This window comes from Mauremys mutica, chromosome 2, assembly GCF_020497125.1.
Source record: "Mauremys mutica isolate MM-2020 ecotype Southern chromosome 2, ASM2049712v1, whole genome shotgun sequence".
In the NCBI taxonomy this organism is placed as follows: Eukaryota; Metazoa; Chordata; order Testudines; family Geoemydidae; genus Mauremys; species Mauremys mutica.
In genome coordinates, this window is record NC_059073.1 from 69810568 (window position 1) to 69835743 (window position 25176).

Below are 25176 nucleotides of genomic sequence, written 5' to 3' on the forward strand. Positions count from 1 at the left end.
ACTTATGTCAGTATAATGTATGTCACTCAGGGGTGTGAATAAGCCATCCCCCTGAGCGACGTAAGTTACATTGAACTAAGCGCTGGTGTGGACAGCACTATGTTGGCAGGAGAGTATCTCCCACCAGCATAGCTACTGCCACTTGCAGAGATGGTTTTATTATGCTGATGCTCTTCACCAGACACACTATAGTGATGTAGCTGCATCAGTGTAGCACTTCTAGTGAAGACTAGCCCTGAGTTCCTTGTTTCCCTTTTGCTCTGCTCCCCTTCCAAACTGCTCCTCTTTCTGTATTCTTTCCCACTTTTACTCAGTGCTGTTTTCCTACCCACTGTCTGAGTGCCATATCCCATTATACTCCATCTGCATCCCCATCCCCACCCCTGACATCCTTGGTGCTTCGTGGCATGCAGTCATTCTGAAGAAAACTGGAAATTAAGTGGCAGCCTGAAACATGGGGAGGAAACACCCTTTCAAGTGGCTTTTAATAGATTCAAAACACAATCTATCCTGCTATATAGAATTCAGTTTAAAAATATTTTTCTATTTCCCTGTGCCACTTTCCCATAGAATTCAGGGCCACAGAATATATGGCCCGTGAGCTAAGTTTGTGTTTATTATCTTCACAACATAGGTCCTGATCCTGTAAACATGCAAGTGAATAGACCAATTGAAGCTAATAGGACTACTCCCATGAGTAAAATGAAACATGTGTAAGTGTTCTCAGGATTGGGACTACAGTTGAAGGCCCCCAGATTTGTGTGCAAAGTGCTGGATTTGTGTGCAGAGTGCTGGTTGCTACTTTAGTTCAGTGGGGAAGGAGATTCTTTGTTAGAATTACTATCATTTGTTTTCTTCAAATCTCACTAATGTTCTGGGTTCAGCTTCAGTAAATGTATCTCATGAATGTTTGTTTCTTTAATATTTATTTTTGTAATGCAATGATTTGCTAGGGTTATATGGAATTATTTATGAGATAATTGTTGTGTATGCATCTTATTTATTTAAGACATTCTTAAAAAAAAGAACATGGCACTGTTAATATACAATGTTATGAGGTTTTTTTCTGGTGAGACAAACTATCAAATATCAACTTATCCAGCAGACTGAAAGTAAACGTATACACTGAATTATTCATTAATCCTGTGGTGCAATTCTGGGAGCCTCCTTGGCAATGCACACAATGATTTAACCAGGTATTCTAAAACAGCAGTTCTCAACCTTTCCAGACTACCCCTTTCAGGAGTTTGATTTGTCTTGGGTACCCCCAAGTTTAATCTCTCAAAAACTACATGCTTGCAAAATCAGACATAAAAATACAAAGGTGTCACAGCACTCTGTTACTGAAAAATGCTGACTTTCTCTTTTTTACCATATGACTATAAAAAAATCAATTGGAATATAAATATTGTACTTACATTTCAGTGTAATACTTGAGCCTGGTTTTCACTTGTGAACCTTGTCTGAAGCCCAAGCCCCAGGCGGCAGGGCTGAAGCCCTGCTTACCACCCCCTAATGCCAGCCTGTACTTGCAACCCCCCTAAACCCATCCCACAGCCCCCCTGGGGGTTGCAACCACCAGGTTAAAGAATACTGATCTAGATGAGTTGAGTATGCCTCTGTATACCACTACGGGTATACATACCCCTGGTTGAGAACCACTGTTCTAAAATACAACAGAAAGCAGTAAACACTGAAAATCTCCATTGCTCTGTAGTTCCTACCAGGAAAGAACCCCCTTTGCATTTCATTAGACACTTAACATTCATGGCTAATGACTTGGGTTCAGAACAGAGTTTTTTAGTATGAAAAAAATTAAATACACAGTAAAGTTTTTCTACAAATAAAGATTCAAACTAAACAAAAGTCCTGGGCTAGAACTGGGTCCCTGGCTCCCAACCCTGCAGGGCTGTAAGCTTTGTTCCACTTCTGCAAAGGCACATAGATGGTGGCAAAAGATTTTTCTAACTGGAAGACACATAAAATAGCATAGATGGACACACAGTTTTCTATGGAGCCATACTCCTTTGGAAGGAAAGTCACTGCAATACAGGGCTTTGATGAACGCAGGAAAATGGAAGTGAGAGATCACCATGGATCTGATATATACAAACAAACAAAGAGTAGCATTTTCAGATGATTGAAAAAGGAAAAATTGTGGCCTGAAATAGTTCACCCATAAAGTAATCTTGAAATTTTTACCTATCTGCTAACATACAACCTTGGGTCCCGATGCTACAAACAAGTGCACACCTGAGTAATTGTATAGACACTAGTGGTTTCCTGGAACTTGCTGGGACTATGTGCATCTTAAAGTTACTCAAGTAAACAAGCGTTTGTGGGATTGTAGCCTACATATGCATCTTTGAAGAAAGCTGGCTTTTATAGCAGCAATAAAAATACTCAATGAAAGGCATAAGCCAATTTATAAAAGACATTACAAAAAAGTCACCTGAAGCATTCAAAAAGCAAATGCATTAACTAGAGCTAGTTTTAAAAAAAGCAGTTTCAAATAATGTCACTTTATTGGCATGCACCAGAGTATGGTGGAACTTAAAGACAATTCCATTTTTATATTACCTATGAGAATTATTTGCTTTATTTCACTTACATCTTAACTACATGTATTTTGCAGCTGGTTTATAAAATAATATAAATATGATTGGTATGGCTTTAAAAATTAAATTAAAGTGAAACTTAATTACCCTCCCCCACACACACATTATTAAACTAAAGAAAACAGTTCAGTTTTCATTAAAAATTATATATTTTAAAGGCTGAAAAGTTCATTAAATGTTCTATTTATCTTCTGTTTCCCCATCCCTGCACCACACCCTGTTCTCTTTACTGTATCCTGGTACACTTTGGCCATATAACTTCCAAATAAGTAAATCCCTACAGAAGCCTAGTGTTGTCTCTTCCCTAGTTTGACCCAAGTCCTGCAATTTGCTGAGGCCCAGATCTGCAAAGGTATTTGGGCTCCTAACTTCCACTGAATACCTAAATACCTTTGTGCTTCTGGGCCTATGTAACCAATTATTTCAGTGGAGCTCTGCAGTGATGCGGAAGTGTATATCATGCAGTCAGTCACAAGATCAGGTCCTATGATTGTTACATTGCGGTTGCCAAATGTATTCAAGAATGTTTGGGTAGTATGGAGGTGGTAGAATTGCCCAAAGTAAATAAAATCCTAGCAGCAGAAAACTGCTTGCTTATTTGTTCACTCTCCGTGTCATACTGAACAAATCCAGAGGTTTTTAAATAAGTAAGTGGCAGTGGTAGTCTGCTCATTAATTGGTGTATCTCACCTTGTGCACATTAGTGCTCCAGTGTGCACATTGGCTACCTGTTGGTTTTCAGGTGGCATTCAACATGTTGAACTTACCACTGCCAAGTTATAAAGCAACTTCAGGACATGTTCTATCTGACAGAGAGAGTGAACAAATAAGCAAGCAGTTTTCTGCCGCTAGCATTTTAAAGTCTTAAATATCAATTTTATTATCCATTAAAATTATAAAAAATTCACATTCTGCCAAGCTTCGTTGTGTCCTATAAAGCCACCAATTATTTGATACATCCGCATCCCTATCTGAGGAACTGCCTTTCTCCAGATGTGAGCCTGCCACCTTTGAGATGCATAGAGCTGCTAGAGTTGTAATTCTCTTAGCGTACCACAGAGGGAGCTGCTGGTAGAATATTTTCTGTGAGAGTCCGTTGATGGTTTTGGGATTTACTCTCCAAAATAGCCCAGATTTGTTAACGTTTCAGATTTTGCAGAATACTCATCTATTTGGGTAAGAGTTTAGCGAGTGTTGAGACGTGGGGGTTTCAGGAGGGAGATTAGCGCTTTGCAGGAGCTGAGGTTGGGACTGGCTTCTTTTCTACATAGAAAAGTTGTTAGCTTGCTAATGCCATTTCTGTCTTAATTGGAAGGTACTTTAATTCTGTCAGGGTGCCTAGAACCTTGGGCAGGTTTTTCTTTCATGTTTCCATGTTGAACTATAAATACAATTTTTAAAACTATTAATATATTTCTGGTGGGTTTAATTTTCTGCATTAATTTTATGACAGTAAACTTGCCCTTACTAGAGTCATAAATAAAACTTCAATCCTGCAGCTATTACTCACATCAATAATCTTTACTCATGCAAGTAGACCCATCAGCGTCAATGAGACTGGCTGTACGAATAAAGACTACTTGTGTGAGTACACATTGCAGGGTCAGGACCTTAGTTAGGATTTATAATCATAGGAATACAAATGTAAGTGTCAGTCAAAACCATTTCAGGGATATAAAGGTGGTAACCCAATACAGCGAGAAGTTCCAGTAAGGTACACCACTTTCAAAGGAGACAGGAGAGAAATTAAACCAGAATGACTCTGCTTAAAGATTTTTTTTGCTTGTTTGTTGTTTTACAAGACCTGTGGGCCCTCTAAAGTCTCCTTTTGGAGGGTCTGTTAGCAACTCTGCAACATAACTTTAAAACTTAAAAAATAACTAAAATTTAATCAAAACATGCTTCTGATTTTCAGAGAACAAAATCAAAGGTCCCTCTTAATAAAAACCATGTGATCAGGAACAAAAAAGCATTGTTTCAGCTTCAATCACCAGGAAATGATGGAACAACCAGAAGAATGTATATGTTGAGAAGTCCAAAGATAAACTCCGCAAACTGGTCTAGTCAAGACACAATGCATTTTACAGTATAACTTCAGTCCTCTAACACAACGTGCATTTCAATAGCTTACTAATCGTGAGTGGCCACTTCAGACAATAAAATGGAGAAATTAGTCCGTTTTAAAGAAATCTTCTCAGCTTGGTGTCTTTCCTATACTTTGTAGTTCTTATGAAGGGATACTATTTTCAAAAAGTAAATTGTAGGATTATTTTTTATTGTGGGGTAGGGGAAGCCTACAGACAATATCCTGCTCTAGGAAGTGAACTGCCTCAAAGCTCATTTACAGCTTCGCTCTGATGCTCAAACAAAAATGGGGCGTTCTTGTGCACATCTTAAATCTTGGTCTTAAATAATGCTTGCTCTCAGCGGAAGGGTTTCGAATGGTCCCATCTTACTGCCATTCCTGCTGAATGTTTCTTTGCAGTCACATGGAGAGAGGGGGGCTCAATATTGTGTGTTCAGCGCTTGGAGGAACTGAGCATAGTTGTTCAATATTCCACAGAATGCCAAGCAAGACTTAGTACTACCCCCAGCTGAACAGGATGGCTCACCATCCCACTTGACTGGGTTGGCAGTTGGAGCTAGAAGTCAGGTACTTAAGTGATTGTAAATAAAGAAATAAGGTACTTTTAGCTGCTATCTCAGCCTAAAAAAGTAATGCCAGGTCCTGACTGTACTAGCGTCCTAGGTAAATACTCAGCAGCAGAATTTAGTCATGGCTGTACAGGACCTGTTCGAGACCTTACCATTGGAATGGCACCAAAACATGCGGAAACCCACCCAGACACCTATCAGGCCCCTGCTTTATACTGTGATCTGTATTTTTAAAATATGCTGAGAAAGTTACAAAACACCAAATACAAACTCAAGATTCCCAAGTACTTTAGAAAGACAGGGAGGCAGAGACCACATACAAATAGCAAATTTGGTTAAATCTATGGATTTTTCTGCTTTGCAGCTCCTGAAAGCCACACTGGACCATAAAAATGCAAATGTTTAATAAGCAATGTGGGAGCATGGAGCCCTCTGTACTTATTCACTGTAAGGCATCTATTGTCTTCATCAAGCCAGAGACAGTGGTGAATGATCAGTGCTCAACTATCCTCTATTCAAAGTAAAGCACCTTAGGGACAATAAGTTTGCTCTACCTGGGAGAAAAATGTCCTCCTCTTATCTGAAGGGAGGGGGTTTGGGAGCAATGGAAAATTACCAAATAGAACAAAAAAAGACAGGTGACCCCAGCAGGGGTCTACAAAGGGACTTACAGAGGGGAACTGGGAGAGAGTGCCATTTTGCACCAGATTAAAATGAGGGAGTCTGCTACAGGGGCAAGGCAGGCAAAGGGCAGAAGAGCCTTTCTGCCAGAACGCAGCTGATCTCCCAAGGGAAGGATGAGCTAGTGAGGGACATTGTGTTTAGGACGTTTTATTGTGTTGCATGAGCTGTATTCTCCTATGCTTTATCTGTTAAGTAAAGAACATAAAGTTGATAGACTGAACAAAATGTTTGTGTATGTGTGTGTGTGCGCGCGCGCGGTGCGTGCATTGACTGCTTCACAACTGGTGCACACCCCGAGAGAGTTAAACTGTAAACCAGAAGCATCATACCTTCTGGGGTGGAGCTTTGGGGAATCTGAAGGGTCAGCACTGTGCCTGGAAGGGCTAGGTAGCTGGACAGTAGGTTCAATACTCAGAAGGGAGGGGTGCTAGTAAGAAGGTCTATGCCCTGAGACTGTGCCTAGTAACTGCAAGACTGGGGCAGTGGCACTCTGTTCAGGCTCCAGGAGCTTAAAGCACCCTCAGGGAATCCAGAGCACAGAGTCCTGGATTTCCCTCACAGCTATTCTAGAGGCTGACCAGGAAGGGGCGCTTGCTGGGATCTCTCACACATTACACAATAGAAGTGGAAATAGCAACAATAACAAAATCCTGCCACCACACTAAACAAGGCCAGGTAAATTACATAGCCTGTAATGCCTGCTAGGTGAAAAGAGGGGATCTCTCTCTCAAAGAAAATTCATCTGTGTGTAACCCATCAGATCTGGTTTTTGAAATTATAAAGCTGTACGTGTCCTTCACCTATAATTATAACCTAACTATATTTTTTTACTGGGTCAACATTAGGCCGTTTGGTTAAATAGTGCCAGGTAAACAGCATCTGTTTGGTGCCTGACAGACTCTGTTCACACACAATTCTAAGCACATCAACAGCAGTCTCAGATTTGAAGAGCCACTGTAAAAATCCATGGCCCATTCTGAACACAATTTTCTCCTTATACAAATATTGGTGAAAGCAGTACTGAGATGGAATTACTGCCTAAAGTTTCTTTCCAATAGTGCAATAATTTCTCTCTGCAGAACTGACACTTTGGCTATAATGTGGCCACTACCTTTTCCAGCTATTCTGATTCTTTGGAGTTACAGAGAAATTGCTCACAGTTTGAAAGCACTTACATCTGTTTCAGATATGTAAGGAGTTTGAAAGAAGGGCAGTAGCTCTGAACTCTGCAAATGCCAAACTGCATCCATGCCCGCTTAATGCGGTTTATTTTTCATTTAATTTAGGAAATGGATTTGTGCTGTTAGCAAACCTAGAAAGAAATCTTTAATAGGAGCAGAGCCCTTGAAAATTCAGTACATCTGAGCCAGTATTGCCTCAATTTTCTTTTTGTCAATCAAAATTCCTGCTCCGCTAATCAGTTGGAAAAGGTGATCTGGGCACTTGAAATAGCTCACATTTCTTTGGGTTCATTTTCAAATTGGCATTCTTGACCTTATCACAGACCATTTGTAAATGCATCTGTTCCTGTTCAAAAGACTTAGCACGTACCAGGATATCATCGGGTAATGACAAGATGAATGAAGCATGCTACACAGTACCCTCTAGATGAGCGATTCAGATCATGGCCCCTTTTGGTAGGAAATCTCCAAACACGGACAATGCAGCTCTTTTAATTCAAGAATATTACACTTGAGAGAAACTGTTCCATGATTACATAATGTTCTGCTAATAAAAAGAAATGCCTTTTAACTAAATATTTAATTTTAATTAATCTATCTTAATTTGCCTTAAGTAAATTGATGAAAAGAGGCTTATTAAATTTACTACAATTGGTTGAATACATATACAGTATTTATTTGTAATACCAAACATATTGTGAAAGTATAAAGAATCTTAATTTTTTTTTAAAGGAACTTTTGCAAACCTGCTGCATTAAGAAGTAAATTTTATCAATAATGTCAAATTTTAATGGGTAGGAAATGTGACTTCTTATGATTGTATAGAACCTAGCACAAAGTGAGACTGCTGCAAACAAATCATCAAAAATAAGATGAATTATTTGGCTTTATTTTTAATAATAGTTTAATACAAGTGTTCAGCAACTGCAGTTAGTAGAGGACACAAACAAAACATAATTAGGCTCGGAAGGATAAATTTTTATTGGCAGATGTTGGCAACCGTCAATTTCAGTGAACATACAACTGACCAAAATTATTTCCATCCATAATAAAAATTTACAGACAGGCAAAGTTAAAAAAATGCTGCTTGAGAACTTAGTTTAAGACTATTTACTTTGTATATTTTGATACATGGTGTTGATAACTTTTAATGGTTATAAAACTTTAACTTTTTAAATCTCAACATTTACTGTCATTAAATAATTACTCTGACTCCTCTCCCCATTGTTTGACTCACCCATAATTTCCTGCAACCATGAAAAGTTAAGCATTTTTTGTCAATTTAAAACTCATAATTTTGCACAACTGTGAAAATTTAAATCCATTAAAATTAAAAATTAACATAGATACTATGACAAAATTATAAAAAAAATAAAAATCACATTCTGCCAAGCCTAACCATAATTTAATCCAGCAATGTCTTTCAAATAAGCAGGTAATTTCTGTGTGTGTGCTAATAACAGGAACAATGTCTATCTGTCACTACTTATTATTTTAGGAGGTTATTTTGCAATAATAATGATTGACAAAATATCCATAAAATAAACAGACTCACTATCAGGGCCAGGGATCTAGCCTAACATTTTTATGGATATTGATTTTAAAGGCTCAAACAATTAAAATTAAACTCTTTTCCTATCCAACTTTAAACAGTGATAGGTAGGTTCCAGATCATTTAAAACAGAGACCTTGGGGTTTTACTCGGTTACTTGGGAAACACCCAAAAGCACTCATTCACATTAAAAGTTTATTGAACAAACAACAACAAAAAAAACCAAGAAATCAAAACAGGCATTTTTGTTGGGACTGGTGTTGAGTGATTATGCAAAGTAAACAATCAAAACCTTTAAAGCCTCTCTCGTTTTGGAAGCAAAATCAGTTTCTTATTTTCAGACTAACATTTCTTCGATGAAAAGGAAAGGGTTAATTTCACTTTCTCTTCTGATGCATAGAGGGTATTTACTTATCCTGTTCTTAACAGACAGACAAAAGCTGGAAAGGCAGGATAGAAAAGATGGGCAAAATACAGCTTTTGTTGATATCTTTGAATTACTGGACCACTGTTTAGTTACAAGGGGATGCTTTTTGGTTGGCAAGTCAACCCCAGCACCTGTTGCTTGGATCCTGGTTTACAATCTGGTCAGGGAGGTCATCTGATTGGATCTTTTCTTCTTAGACAAGACTAGCTTGGATAAATAGTTGACTTCAGGATTTCATGAAAAGCCAAGAAAGTGAAAGATAGGGTAGAAGGAAAGAAAATAACACAAGGAAAGGAAAAACAATGCAGGATCTTACATGCCTCTGTAGTGATGTGCTGAGGATTGGATGTCATGATAATGTGGTGACTTTCAGTACTCACTGATGAAAACGAAGTTCTTTAAACAAGACTAAGGCCAGCCAGCCTTCTTCTCAGGAAAAAAAAGTCTGTTAGATGAGTTGAGATGAATTGCAGTGCTGGGAGGTGGGGGGGGGGGACAGGCGGGAATGACTGGGATGCAAGGTGGGATGGGAGGAGAGGGAGAGTTGATCTGAATTGATCATGTCGTCTTTTTTCAAAGTCTGTTTTTAAGGAACCCAAAAAGGGGGGAAGTGGTAGTCAGTTCATTTCCCTCATTATTTTGTCCTCCAGTTAGGCCTAATATTCATCACACCAATCTAGGTCTATTAATTTCTAGTTCCACATTTTTTGTTTTTACCAAACAATTTTAACAGTCTTTGAATTACATCCAGGGGGCCTTTTTGGTTTAGACTAATTCAGCTTCTTTTGTCCAGGTCTTTTGCACTTGTAACAGTATTCAACAGTGATAAACAACTGGACTGTTTTTCATGGTTATTGTAACATCTTATGAACTTTCAATACTACTTACAATAGAGGTACACCTTGTATGCCCAATAGTCACAAGTCACCCTGTCCTACTGGACCAATGCAAAATAGGGCAGCTATGGATTCTCTGAGCATGGGGAATATTTGCCTTTTTTAAAGCCAGAATAGCAAACTTTATCCCAGCTCATACTGCAGTGGGCACATTGGGGGCCAATTGGCAAAGAGAGGGGCAGATACACTCTGCCAGTCCCTAGCTACCAATTTTTCTACACATGTAAAAACAACATTTTGCAAACTTTTTGGTGGTGGTGTTGCAATACTACAAATCAACTGAAATATTATTCTACTTTTTGGTGTAATCAAATCTAGTATTTTTAAAAATAAAATTGAAATGGCAAATATTTACTCTTGAAAACTGCTTTTGATGCATGTACAGGTGGATCCTTTCAATAAGTCGCATGCTGCTTTTTACTGATCACACTTTGTGTTGGTTGCAGCAGGTAAAAATACATATTGATTTGAGAAACCATCATGGGATTATCTTTAAAATTAATCAAAAATACATTTTTCACAATAAGTGCTTCCATCAGCCCACTGGATAAAAAATGCTAGTGTATTGCTGTCCCTTCCATACAATCATTTCGCCCTAACTTAGTCCACTTGTCGTTAAATTTCCTAAAGCTGAGGAACTGAATATTAATATTAATGGAATTACTTCAGATTTACACTAGTATATGTCCTACCTCAAAATCTGGCTCTTTATCCTTAACCTCAACTATTATTACCCATAGAATGAAGTATATACTTTACTGTAAAGTGCACAGACCCGCAGTGCAAGATGTAGCCAGTCAGGGTGAAAACCATTTCTCAAGACTTTTTTAAACCAAATTTCTACGATTTTAGCTCGCAGTGGGACTCCTCAAATAGACATATACAGTAATAGAGCCTAAGATTGTGTAGGACTCAGCATGCTTTGATGACATAAAGAAAGACATTACTACAGATGACCTACAATAGTAAAAAAAATTACACCTGAATATTTTAATGAGAACAATTATCTGCAAATTTAGGTGAGGCTATTGACAAACCAGCTTCAGTTCTTTGTCTTCAAAGGAGAATACTGAAGTCTCTCTCATGCTTGCTACAACATCCAAGCTCAAGATGATGCTTTTGATTTCCACTGTTGGTCTAACTTTTTTTGAGAGGCATTACTTGACTTCATTATATTTAATTTGTCTTTGATCTATACGATATTCTTCTTGGGCACACAGAACATATAGTTGCTTGTTTGCTTTTGCACAGGATAAAAGTACTGCATGCAGAGGATTATTCACCTTTGTTTTTGATTTTTGGGAACAATTATCAAGAGAGTGAGCGTGTGTGTGTATTTTCAAGTTTGTCATCTGTAGCCATTATGTGACACAAGATTGTCTGGACATACAGCCCATGCCAATCAGGGAGCAGGGCCCCATTGTTGTAGATTTGGTACATAAAAACAACGAAAAGATTAGCCCTGCTGCAAAGTGCTATCCATCTATGTAGAGCTTACATTCTATATCGAGGTTTGTACTCTAGTATTTGAGTGCATTCCAGGAGAAACAAATCAAAAAAATTCTCTGTTCTTGCTGGCAGGGCTGGAAAAACCTTAAATGTTTTTTTTTTAAATAAAATCTATAAAGTGTGAGAATGTGGCTAAGTTTGAGAAGGCTGCTGCCACCAAGCTAAGTGAAAGAGGTGGGTTTTGGCTAAGTCAAAGAGAGTTTCTAACTGCAGTGAGGGTGGTAGTCATGCTTATTTTATAGGGCAGTAAGTTGTGGCAATGTTCTTTGCTGGCACAAGGGGTGTGTGTTTGTTTTGTGCAGGGGAACTGTCATCTGAAGTTTACAAAAAACAGCATAGTTAAGTGCTGACATACAGGAATTTAACAGTTAAAAATGCACCTTTCAAAAAGCAAAAACTGTTCTCAGTAGCCACTGAGAGCAGAATACACAATATATCAGGGTAGCGTTATACTGAAAATACACAGTGCAGACAGATAAACATGAAGAATAGGTAGCTAAAGCTAATTTAAAAAAAATCCCTAAATAAATAAATTAATACTAGAGGCAGTAAGCTCTCCTCATTACAAAGGAGTGAAAGGACTAAGGGGGGACAATTAGAGCATGATAAGATAGCAGAGAATGCAATTTTGTAGCAGTGTTTACCATAAATGGTTAGTCTATGTCCAAGGATATTTTTCATGTGAAATCAGAGCATGGCTTTAACAAACTGAAGTTATGAAGCGACTTAAACAGTTGACTCACTAGCACTGGATGAAACCCACTAAGGAGATCTAAAGGAGATGTGAAATAGCAAGAATATGAGAGAATCCTTAAAAACAGCACCTGTTCCTAAAAACATCTCTAGAATGGGGTTCATCTTCAGAAAAAGAAACCAGCGGAGATCCTAGGAATTATCTCATGGAGTCTCACCTCGGTTAAGGGGAAATGACAATGTAATTAAGAATACAGTAGTACAACACTTGGATAGTTACAAGATTATTCTAATAGCAGCCAGCATGACTTCAGTAATGGGAAAATTATGCCTGTTGAACTTTGGAAAAATCTAATAAAGACAACGCTCTGGGGACAGTATCTTTATTAAAAGATTTTTGATTATCTTTCTGAAGGACCATAAGGGACAATGGTAAGGATCCAAGTCCTGTCATGTATTAAAATGTTTTTAAACATTAGGAAACAAACACCTGTTTACTACTTATCTGAGTAAGATAAGTAGATAGGTAACCTAGATGATGGTATTGGGACTTCTAAAAACATTTCAATCAATCAATCATTTAGAGGAAAAGTACAGTGACATCAAATTTCCAAATGATAAATTTGAGGTGTTGGCAGTAATTGAGCATTGTGGAAAAATGCCAGATGGATTTGGGCATCAGACACGTCCAGATGAAATTTAACTGGTAATAATACAAATCAGCAAAAAAAACCCACTACTCAATAAACTGATGGGCTCTGCATATGAATGATCCTCTAAAGAAAAAGACCGAAGAGTTATTGTAAATTTCTTACAAAGCTGTCTGCTCAGTAATAGCAAAAAATTAAATCTTGAATACATAATGCATACAAATGCATACAAAAATGACCTTCCACAAAATAAGTCTACTGTGTAAGTGCTAGGTGGAATTTTTACCAGCTTCAGCTTAAAGAACAAAACCAAGATTGAAATTTTACCTACATGCTTATGGTAAATGGGACATGCTATTGCTATTTCAGCTCTTAAACTTGCATACACTCCCAAGAATAGTTTTTTCAATTGAATCAGACAGTTCCATATGACTATGGGGAGAGAGAGCACTTAATATAATTTCCACCTTCTTTTCTTTGCAAGATTCCCTTGGAGGGACCACTAACAAGCACCCAGATATCTGACCCATTACTTGTGAATGTCAAAGATTCTGAAATCTGTTCCAGTCTTCAGTGTACTTAACTATTTTTATTTTTTCTACAGTATTACAGCTATATATATGGCACTTTACAAACTAATAAGAAATGGCAGATTCTTGTTTAAGGAGTTGACAATCCAGATTAGGCAGACTGACCCAGACGGTATGACAAGTGAGGGTGGAAGGTATGTTAAGTAGGAGGGCTACAATAATAATAAAAAAAAATCATATGCTTTTGTTATGCACAGTTAATATTTTGTGTGCATACAAATAGGATTTTTTAATATAAAAATGTAAAGCTACTATAATGTTCACATATTAGCTAGAAGGAGCAGAGTTGTGCAGGCATGGAGATCAATGGTGTAAGGCTAGCTGGAAAAAAAAGCCACGGCGGGATATGAAGGAGGAAAAATGAGGTTGCAGAACAGAGAATCAGAAAGATATTAGATGTTGAGATGGCTTTAAAAGATTGCATATAAGCTTTACAAAAAGAACAGTAGGGAAGAAAAAGGCAAGGTATAGGCAGCAGCAGAACCTCTAGGATAAGAAGCTTGAATTTGATCCTAAGGGAAATCAGGGATTCAAGGTAAAGAATGGCAGCTGCAGTGGCAGGCAAGAACAATTTTGGTTGTAGTATATTTAAACAGACGCATCTACTGGGGACATAATATAGAAACCAGAAGAACAGAAATGGCTGCAGTAGCTGAGGCAAGAAAGCCAATATTTTAGCACATGGGCTGGCATGGAAGAGAATTTAGCACCAGCCCCACTGAAGGAGCATGGATAGGAAAGAGGATTCTGCTATGAAAAAGGTAGAATTACTAAAAAATGATGAAGAGAAGATGGGAGAGGAAAGATGTAGAATTCCATTTTTAACTATATTCAGCATCTGTTGACAACTGGACATCCAAGAAGGAATATCAAAGATAGCTACATACTTGAGTCTAAACAGAGGGGAAGAAGTCAGAGGTACAAAGAGATTTGATGGATCATCACTGTAAATGTATTAATTATGAGGTCATGCAGAAATAAGAATGTAAAGAGGAGACAGAACCCAAGCTGATGGTTCCCTATTACTCATTCAGCATTGTGAAGGTGGCCTAATTCAGCTTTTATCTAGTCCTAATCAGTTATGGATAATATCTTACTATAGTTTGATATTAATTTAAACAATATACAAAGCCTACAATGGTGTGCTATGAAGGCTCATTCCTGTAGAATAAAGAGCTTACTTGGACATATTTTTATTTTCCCTTTTGAAGTTTGATCATTTTGATTATATTACTATACATGCTGCAGTTTGGAATGTTTGCTAAATTAATCAGGTCTTACACAAACCATATAAATGTTTAGAGCATCTACAATTTTGTCCACATTGAGGTTTTTTTAAATTTGACATTTTATCAATTTATGCATCACTTTCATTTCCAATGTATGATCTTTTCACATCTGAGGCCTTGCACTACATGACATGGAAGCATATTTAAGGAGTTAATACTACAATATAAAAGGGTGTTTTATTAGGACTTTGTTATTTTGTTGTGCAACAGCACCATCCAGCTATAAAACAAAATGGTGAAACATCTTAAATATAAAGCACTTTCTAGACATTATAACTCTTCAGAGTAAAAATAGACTACAGAGAAGAGGGTGTAGTACTACAAATTCAAAACACATTTCTAGAACTTGACACAGTTAAAAGCAGGGGCAAACATGCTATGGCCCTTTATTTCAGTTTATATTTAAAAAAAACAAAAAAAACAAACCACCACCTAACCCTCCATCCCCAACACTATGCCCTAACTCACTTAATTAAAAAAATGGAATGTAAGCTTTGTGATGTAAAGAAAAGGCCAATATCCTTGGCTCACCATCAAAGCTAATCACATAACAAAAATGAGTGGAAAAACTCAAACTCAAGGCTGTTTTGCACACATAATTCATCAGTCTACTGCATTAAAAGAACACAGCAGCCCCTGGTGAGGAAATATATATCACAATTGAGACTAAACTTATGGAGAACTATTGAAAGGCATAATGTAATGTAAAAGCATTTGATTTCTTCAAGCAGTTTTCATATAAAAAGCTGGGCGGTTTCTTGACAATAACTAGTGGTAGACACCTCGATGCATCACTATATCATACTTCTAGAAGTGATGACTGGCTATCTTCTACAAGGCCATTTGTAGATACAGTCTCTGCATTCAAATCTTACCTGTAGATCCAGTTTTGCCATGACACCTCCACGAAGCTACGTTGTCCACAATGGATAGTTGATGGATAATTGGGATGTCTACAACAATCCTTTTATTACCAAAAACAAACTAGCCACTTATGTCCTATCACATTCCATTCCATTGTGTCTGCCTTTTATGAGCGCCTCAGGGCAGTGACAGCGCATTCTTTTCTGTTTGGAAAGCACCTAGCACACTGGTGTAATACTAGAAACAAATTTATTAGTGGAGTCCCAAAAGAGCTAAGTAAACATTTAAGCAGTGGTTTGCTTGATAGTGAAGAAAAAGAGGCAGACACAACTCCTGCCCAAATCACTTTAAAATGTAATATATAGCCCTTGGCAAAAAAAACCCCCACAAAACAGTTTTACAGTTGGTGTTTTAATTCAACAAACCATGAAGAGTATTTTATTCAGTTTTGAAAAGCCATCTTAGGTCATGTCTCCAGCCATCCAAAAAATACAATTGGCAAGGGGGAGGGGGAAAGAGAGGGGCATGTGCTCTCAACAATCTGTCTCAAGTTTGATTTTTTTTTTTTTAAATTCAGTTGTTAAGCTTTGTGGGCATAGTAGGACACAAATAGCTACTGAAGATCCAAACTTCAAGCCTTTTTTTTTTTATTAAAGTCAGGAGGGGGAGGTAAAGGCAACTATGAGAAAGCTGAACTTCATGCAAAAGGAAAGAAGAAATCAATAATGGCATTTAAAGAAGAGTAAGATGGGTAGCAAGGTTTTGTATTAACTGAAGCAGGGTGGCAGAGAAGAGATAAGAGATCATCATAATTTAGTGAAAGGGTTTTAAGCTATAGGAATGAGGAAGAAAGTTCTGTGTGATGTAGGTGAGAAAAATGTCCTGGTCTTTCTTTGAGGAAAGACTACGTTGACAATAAAATTCTAGTAAAACATAGCAGATGGCAGCAAAGAGGCAATTCAAAACACAAGACTGCACTGACTGGGAGAGGAAAGTGCAGAGAGTAGTAGCTGAAGCCATAAGAGCAGATGCATCTTGCCCAAAGAGACAGAGTGGAGAAGCCATGACAAAATGCTAGTGGTCACACTGGAAGATGACTTAACACTGAAGAAATGGGTGAAGAGCTTAGTGGACCAGGGCAGCTTACATGACAAAGCCAAGAGGAGCAGTCAACTCTTTCAAAACTGTGGACAAACAGGAAGATTTGTACCAACCCAAGGCCCTTGCCTTATGAGGCAGAGTGCTAATGTTAAGTGTGACTAGCAAAGGGAACAGAACCCAGCTCTCAAGTAAACCAAGAGAGGGAGAGACAGTGAGTATTAAAGCATGTATGAAACATGCACAAGCACACTGAAGGCAAGAGGGAAATGGTCCAACAATTGGAGAGGCCACATAGGTCCCCAGAAGTATGTCCTTGTATCTGCTTTCCCTAAAAGGGGCAGGAGAAAAGTGGAATGAGGACAGATGAGGTCAAAAGGCTAGAAGGTAGTAGGAAGGAAAGTTGGTAACAAGCAGGGAAAAAGAAAAGGTTAGTAAGTAGGAAGGACACTAAAATGTAGTTGGAGGTGGTGGTAGACTACAACCAGGAGAATTCTCTGGATAGGGTCAATTCTATCCTAAAAGCTATTATGAAAAATGGTGAAGTTTGAGTCAAAGGTGGGGAAGAGATGCAGGAGTAGACTTGTTTAGAAAGGGAACAGCGTTATCAGGTTAAAAAAAGGCAAGCTTATAGGGCAGAAAGGCTGTATGGGAGCTTGGACTCTTAGCAGAAATGCTCTACAACTTAGCAACAGCAAACAACCAAAGCTGTGGATTTGGGATACCAGGGAGTGAGGAGGCAGCAAAGTGCAGCAGAACATGTGGTAAATAGCACTAAGAGGAAAGGCAGCGAGAAAGGTATTAAGAGCTGCAGACTAGTCAGTTCAATCACATCCGTTATTCTCCATCCCCAAACAGACAAATGCAGGGAAGGAACAAGCAGCATCCAGGAACATGAAGTGATAAGGAAATACACACAGTAAGAGCAATGCTTAGCAAAGACAAGGCAAGGGTCACCAATACACTCAAAGGCACACAAAAATGGGACATATCAGACAGTCACTAACCGTGCAAATGTGAAGAAAGCCAGGATGAAGAAGAGCTAGGCTTCTAACAGAAGAGTAGTGAGAAACAGCAGCCAATTGCAGGGAGAAACTGGAGACCATGAAGTGTTGCCAGGATACACTAGTCCATTACATTACAGACAAAAGCATCCATCCTATCAACTGGAACACATATGCAGCATGAGTGGAAGTCAGCCAAGATATTCTTGCTAAGTCCATTGCAACAGGAGCCTTAACGAACGATTCCACATTGTAGAAGTTGCTCCCTCTGACAGAATGGGACCACGGCTCACACTTTAAATCCAACACTGGGGGATTTACTTAATGTGGTAAGATAAGGTGGTTGATTAGGCAGGTGCTTTTATGTACTTTACATACTCAAGTTGTGGCTTCACAGATTTTTTTTTTTTTTTTTTAAATGTGCTTCTGGTGCTGTTTGAAGGTTCCATAGAGAGGAGGAACTGGCTACCCACAGTGCTATTAAATACTGTAAGATAAGATATTAAATCTTATCTTACAGTAATTGTAGGTTAAGCATTTTCAGTCAGTTATTTGTTAACATCTACTACTATCCACTACTGGTGGTGGTATAAAAAAAGTATTTCATTAAAAGTAAACAGTTAATCAGAAAGCACCTTATTAAGAGCAATGGAGTTCAACTTCTTCCCTCACAAGCCTTTCCCTAGAGAAGCAGATGGCTACTGTACAAACCTGATTTATTTTTTGCTTTAACTAGAAATTAGTTTTCATTGAAATCCATTTATGATTTTTTGCAGTAGTAGGTTGTATTGTTTGTTTTTTTTAAGTTGTAACTTCAGTGATAGTATTGGCAGATGCCTCCAATTAGAGCGGTGATAAGTGTGACTCATGTCAACATTGGTATTTGTACATAAATACGAAAAAACCCAGAATAGGGACTTGCTACTTTAACCATTATGCAAAACAATAAGAGTAGTAGCGATTGGTTAAGTTGCACCAAACCAGTCATCTTAGTTCCTCTTCCTCTGTAATTCTCACTCTAGGCAGCTGCTCTGTCCCCTGCCACAGATATGTCTATGCCAAAACTTGTTTTGAAGTTGTCATCAAATATCAAGGCCAGTTATGTGGTATTCAGCATTAAGTGGAAGTTTAAGAATTACTTCCATAACTGCCTCGAGGCCATCTTTGTACATGTCTGTAGTGACCCTTTTAGGCACATAGTAATTACTATTTATTTGCATCATGGTAGCACCTAGAAAACCTACTCTGACCAGGACCCCATTGTGCTAGGTACTGTACAAACAGAAGAAAAGCTGTCCCTACTGCACCATGTCCCCCAACCCCCCAAGGGCTTTACAATCTAAGGTAATGTTCTTTTTCAGTTGGCAACATCTTATGATTAAATAAACAGAGGCAATGTTAAAAAAATTTAATGCCTAGCTGACAGAAATCTTCATATGTACATAATATTAAATAGTAAACAATAAAGATTGTGTGATCAGTATGGTGTTCCTCCTATTGACTTCAATATATTCTCTCTCTCGTCTGCTGTAGGCATATTTGGTTTCACACCATCTCTTCTCCTTTGTATCATAATGGCATGCTGTAAACAGAAGAAAGTGAGTATGAGAACACACTGATTTCTCAGAAGTCTCTGCCTCTGATTTAGCTTCTAGTGAATGTACTTCTCAGAAGTACTTTATAGCAGAAACTAGGTACTTAAAATCTGATTAGTTGATAACTTCAGTTAAATGCACTGGTATTAGTTAAGTAACATCAGATAATCCACCTTATCGTTTCAGTAGACAGTGAAAGCAAATACTTTTTAAGAACTACAGTATTCTCCTGGAAATGTCAGATTAACTGCATAATTGTGCAACCCACCAAAAAACTGTTTGCAGACAAGTATTATTGAAAGTCATTAGCTAAAGGGTGTTGCTAGCAGAGCACAGGAGGAGTGATTTCTCTGCTGCTATTCCCCACTGCAGAATGTTTTGTCTGAACAAGAAAAAGCTGGAGTTAGAAGGAAACGTAAGTGGCAGCAGCAGAACATCCCATGAGGGGGAATTAAATAAGAAGAAGTTAGGCAAAATGAAGTATAGGAGAACAATGTCAGGGAAGACAAAGGGTATGTTTTCACTACCGGCCGGATCAGCAGACAGCAATGAATCCAGTGGGGACTGATTTATCGCGTCTAGTCTAGATGCGATAAATCGATCCCCAAGCACTCTCCCATCGACTCGACTCCTGTACTCCAGCTCAGTGAAAGGCGCAGGCAGAGTCGACGGGGGAGCAGTAGCAGACGACTCACTGTAGTGAAGACACCGCAGTAAGTCGATCTAAGTACGTCGACTTCAGCTACGTGACTAAACTTAGCTCAATTCCCCGCAAAGTGTAGACCAGGTGAAAGTGAATAGAATGGTGAGGGAAGTTAACATAGGAAGGAAAACTCCCTGTTTATATGGTTTAAAATTTTTGATCTAATATATCCATGAGATTTGGGTCAGGATATAGTACCAGTACTAAATTCTGAGGATTCAGAAGGAGACTGGGCGTATTTAACACTGCAAAAAAACATTTGAGTAGACCCACTCAGATTTGTAAAAAAAGGACAAATCTAGCAGTTTAAGATTTGCACATATGCATTACTTTAACATCTGAAAATTACTTAGTATAGTCATTGTTCTTAAAATTACACTGAGGCAAAACTAAAATTACTTTTGTTCTTTCATTACCGTTTTAGCATTATTGAAATGAAAATACTATAATCTCAATACATGTTAGAGTATTGACAGTATAAACTGGTATAATCTAGTGCAAAAAGTTTGATTAGTGTTAGGCATTAGTTACCATGATAAACCCAACGGACTGTTTTGTTAAACAAAAATATTGTTTGATTGAGAATTTTGCTCAAGCCTACTTACCCAAAATTTTCTGCAGTTTTTGTACTTTAAAAAATAAGAGGCACACATATCCTTTCTGTAGTTATTGTTATCCATACATTGTCTAGAGGCATCTGTTTCCTTTAATATGGAAGACATGTCACACTTAAGAGCTGGTGGGGATAAATATATTTACACATTTTAGTGTATTATTTCATTCTAAAAAAATCCCCAAAGTATTTTATAAATTAAGATTAAGGGAGGCAGCCAACCTGTCTGAGTGCTACAAATAATAGTTGGGGAAATAGGAGAAACTTTGCATCAAGGATACGAGGGCAAACTCCTGCTCTTACAAAAAGGGCCAGGGAATCTGAAAGCAAAGACTTGAACTAGGAGTTGTGGCTGCTCAGCACCTCAGGTGGGGGGAAGAAATGAGGAGGAAAGTGGGGAGGAAATCATCAAGTCATCTGTCTGCAGAACACAGATAGAAGTTCTGTTTGGTTCTTTCAAAAGGTATCCAACATAATAAACTGCAAAACAATTTGTTTTAAGGTAATTAAAAGAGAGGGGAACAAATCCAAGCTACAAGGATTTAAGTCTGTCCTTGAAACCACAATCAGAATTCCAAACCTGATAACCAGAAGCCTACCCCATCCATTCATGAAGAGCTATTAGTTTCTGAACTTAATATTTTCAACTTAAAAGGTCCAAATATTTCTGATGCTTACCCACACATACACCCCTTCAGAAGGAAGATGAAGCATTATAAAATACTTGCTTTTAGAAGGAACTATTTGGGTAGTTTTCATACCCCTACAGTAATGCAGCTTCAGACTAAATCATAACTGACCAATCTTACCGCTAGACATGGATTTGTATCGTGGTCTCTAAGTCGCTGCACATTGCTGGACATCCTAAAATGTCTTACTGCAGCTAGAAGCAGGAAAGAAAGAATTTTTTTATATTTGACCCACGAGTGCCATTAATGTTAAGAGTCTCAGTTTGAATTTCCATTTTAAGTGGTTTAACACAGAAACCTCTACCATAGTACATACATGCAAGATCTGGCAGAGATTTTTTTAAACATATAATTTAGAAAAAACAGGAATATAGAAACTTGTTTGGTTTTCTGCATACAAGAGGCCTGTTTTTCTACTGTATTAGGATGCTTCATGCTACTCTGATAGTACAAAGCAATTCAGACCAGTTTAGCAAGCCACTAGAATTCCATTTTCCTAGCTACATAGTAACTCCTATGCCAACTCCTGACTATTAGTGTAGGGATTTGGCTGAGGAAAGGAGTATGTCTCACAGTCCTACACTCCCAAACTTCCCAGATACTACAAAAGGCCCTGGGGACTTTTAACAGCCACTACATATTTAGAGAACTCTCAAACTGCTCTAATTTTAACTGGTGACCAGCCTAGCACCCAGAGGGCACAGAATTGAAAAGGAGTAATGTGCACATGCAAACCCCTCCTAGCTTGGGTCAAGTGCTTCTTGGCCAGTCTACAAGAATCAGGGCCATAATGTAAACTAGGCTTTGAGTACAGAAACATCTAGACCTACTACTACATTATCAATTAGTGACATGTTCGCGACATAAAAATGGTTCCTTAGGGAAATGTCCACTTATATCCTACTTAACCCACATTTAAAAAAAAAAAATCAGATTTTTAAACAATGCTTACATACTAATATTGAAGCTAGTTTCTAATTGCTAAACCAGTGTGAAATAAAGTAGAAAACTAGTTTCAGTTTGACACTTGATCTCAAATATTTTTCTGCAAAAAGCTGCTGTTAAAGACAAGCTTAGAAATACAAATGTCATTTAAGAGTATCTATAGTAAAAACAGCACCCTGTACTAACTCTGCTTACATCAGTAACAAATCTATTTAGTCCTTTGTAGTGTTCTTACCACTGCAGAGCCAATACATAGGAGGTAGTGGGATTCTATTACTTTTTGTAAATGAACTGAACTGTTAAGTTTCAATTGCAGGCCAAATTCTGCCCTTAGTTACACTTGGGCAGCCTCTCTGAAAACTAAGTAGCCCAGGTGCTTCTGAGGGCAGAATTTGGTTTCCTAGTTTGTTTGAACTCTCAGATTTTAGTGCTGAGGGAAGACAGCATAAGTTATAAATATTAATTCACATACTGAAAGGTTTTTTTAGCAACTGTTTTCACAGTGAGCTTGACATTTTAGTTATATTGTAACTTTGCTATCTGGAACTAAATATTTAGTTTCTTAGCTAGAAGAAGTGTTTTCGATCACACAGGGTTTAAAAATAAAATGGATGTACACTAACACTAATGCTAGTTTTTAGATAACCAGGGATTGCACAAAAGGCCAAAAGAACCCATCATATATACTCGTTCATTAGCCCGTTCATTTATAAGCCGACCCCCTAAGATGGTTAGGTAAAAACAGCAAAACCTGTATGACCCTTTCGTAAGCCGACCCTGTATTTCAGGGGTTGGCAAACTTTGGCTCCCAGCCATCAAAGTAAGCTGATGGTGGGTCGGGACATTTTGTTTACTTGGAGCATCTGCAGGCATGGAGCCCCTCAGCTCCCTGTGGCCGTGGTTAGCTGTTCCTAGCCAATAGGAGCTGCGGGAAGTGGCTCCCGCAGCTCCCCTTGGCTAGGAACAGCGAACTGCGGCCACAGGGAACTGAGGGGCTCCATGCCTGCAGACGCTCCAAGTAAACAAAATGACAATGTATTAGATATTCAATTCAATGATTCCATAGAGTTTAAAATAATCAAATTTTGGTGTAGACCCGTTTATAAGCCAATCCCCGCTCTTTGATGCGTCACGTTTTTACCAAAAATATTCAGCTTATGAACAGGTATATATGGTACATCTCATCTACATAATTGCTATTAACATGAAATTTCAGAGGTTTGCCCAAGTATTACTTGTAACTGGTGCGCTGCATTTATTTTAGAAAAGCAGGATCACTAAGGACACATTGCTGGTATACTTTTAAGAACATCTCCATGAAAGTGACCTTTCAATGAAGAGGCCAAAGGTCACTTACTGGAAGCAGATTTTGGCTAGTGTTTACACTATTAATGTCAGTCAGTACACAAATGACTAATAGCTGATTTAAAGCAGAGATATTTCCAGTGCCTGTCAATCTGTCAAGTCCAATTGACAATGAAATGTAGAAAGTGTACTGTTTGTCAACCTGATGTTTAAAAAGTAGGTTTTGTTCTTATGAAGTTGTTTAGTAATTTGGTTTAGAATGTGCAAAAACTTAAATATGCTTGTCTATTTGCAAAAATACTAAGCACTACTACAAAAATATTTCACAGGTAAGGGCACCCTGGAAAATAATCTGATGGCTCCTGAACTGAATTTTCTATGAAGTGCTTCAACAACATTAGGAACATAACCTACTATCTAGCTTGACAGGCAGGTAGGTCACATGCAAATGCTACTACTATTTGATTTAGTTAAGTTAACAGGAAGTAATCTCTCCTCTCACCCCCGATTTTTACACATTCACAGACTGACTCTCCTGCTTTGGGAATACAGGGCCAACCACAAACACATCAAGGGTTTGTTTATACTACAGTTTTGAATTATGTTTTACTAAACTAATGAACAGTTGTAAATAATAGCACAGACGGAAAATACTTGTTCCTAGTACAGTTTAACCCTAGGGCAGACTTTCAGTTCAAGAGCCATCAAGCTATTTTCCAGGGCTCCCACTATTGCCAAGTGTTTCAGCGGAAACTAGTACAGTCAAGCCCTAAAACTGTCACTGACGAGGAGGGCTGAATTAACAGCTCGATCTGAGAGAGCGGAGGAGAAGGTTACAATAGGGGGCTGAGAGTAGGTTGGGGGCTGCCCCTCCCCCGTCTCAAAGCGGGGACAGGAAGGTGCCTCCGAAAATCTGCTTACGGGCAAGTCACTTTCTCGGGCGCTGCGCTCCGGGCACCTGGCGGGTCTCGGGAGGCCCCGGGGACACGCAGGGCGCCCGGGGGCCTTTTACGCATTTGTTCCCCCGTTTCGCCGGCAGAGGGTCGGCGCCGCTTCCTGAGGTGGGCGGGGGGGGGGGGGAGCAGGGCGCCGCCCGCAGCGGAGAGGGGCTGCGGCCAGCGGACACCCCCCGCCCCGTTTCAGTGACAGCGAGGCCTGAACTCCGGCCCAGGCTCGCCCGCCTCCCCGCCCGGGCCCAGCTGCCGGGGGCGCCCCCTGTCGCCAGGGCAGCCGCCGCGGGGAAGCGAGCGGGCCCCGCTCCTGCTCCCCGCTCCTGAGGCGGGAGGGCAAAGCCCCGCTCCCGGAGCGGCGGGTCCCGGCAGCCGCCCGGGCCAGGCTGCGGGGGGAAGGCGGCGCGGACGTCCCGGCGGGGGAGAGCGGCCCGCGGCGCCCTGGCCCCGCACTTACCTCCCAGGCGGCTAAGCAGGCGCGCGAGCCCCGTCTCCAATTCGAAAGACGTCAGCGGCGGCTCGGGCGGCAGCAGTTATGTAGGGGCGCAGCCTAGCTCGCTCCCGGCCCCGCGGCTCCCCTCGGACTGACACCACCACCGCCCACTCCCGGCTCCCCGGCCGGCTTGAGTGACAGCGCCGAGCCCGCGGCCGGGCCGCCAATCCCCG

At 39.3% G+C, this 25176-nt stretch overlaps 2 protein-coding genes across 6 annotated transcripts in view; one reads left to right on the plus strand and one right to left on the minus strand.

Annotated features, from left to right (window-relative positions):
* Positions 1–19103: 19103 nt before the first annotated feature.
* On the minus strand, positions 19104–25109 carry CHCHD7 (coiled-coil-helix-coiled-coil-helix domain containing 7). Of its 2 annotated transcripts, none has more exons than XM_045004807.1 (4): positions 24968–25109; positions 21431–21504; positions 20614–20712; positions 19104–19292 (listed from the first exon to the last, which is right to left on the minus strand). In XM_045004807.1, the coding sequence occupies exons 2-4, from the start codon at positions 21482–21484 to the stop codon at positions 19188–19190; spliced, it is 258 nt and encodes an 85-aa protein (XP_044860742.1). In that variant the 5' UTR covers positions 21485–21504; positions 24968–25109; the 3' UTR covers positions 19104–19187. The 2 variants fall into 2 exon arrangements, 1 of the variants encoding a protein (XP_044860742.1); XR_006576835.1 differs by having other exon boundaries at positions 19243–19292; positions 20614–20744; positions 24968–25054.
* Positions 23890–25176, plus strand: part of PLAG1 (PLAG1 zinc finger) — a 58756-nt gene continuing 57469 nt past the window's right edge. For 3 of the 4 annotated variants that reach the window (XM_045004798.1, XM_045004806.1, XM_045004801.1), the window contains exon 1: positions 23890–23993. The gene's annotated coding sequence lies outside the window, so the exon portion shown is untranslated. The remainder of the gene's footprint in view (positions 23994–25176) is intronic. The other variant, XM_045004803.1, reaches the window with a different exon arrangement.

Coding starts and splice junctions, on each gene's coding strand:
- CHCHD7 (XM_045004807.1), bottom strand. CDS start 21,484: ATGTCCAGCAATGTGCAGCGACTTAGAGACCACGATACAAATCCATGT. Junction 20,713..21,430: donor ATACAAATCCATGTCTAGCG/GTAAGATTGGTC, acceptor TCCATATTAAAG/GAAACAGATGCCTCTAGACA. Junction 19,293..20,613: donor AAAACTGCAGAAAATTTTGG/GTAAGTAGGCTT, acceptor TTCTGTTTACAG/CATGCCATTATGATACAAAG.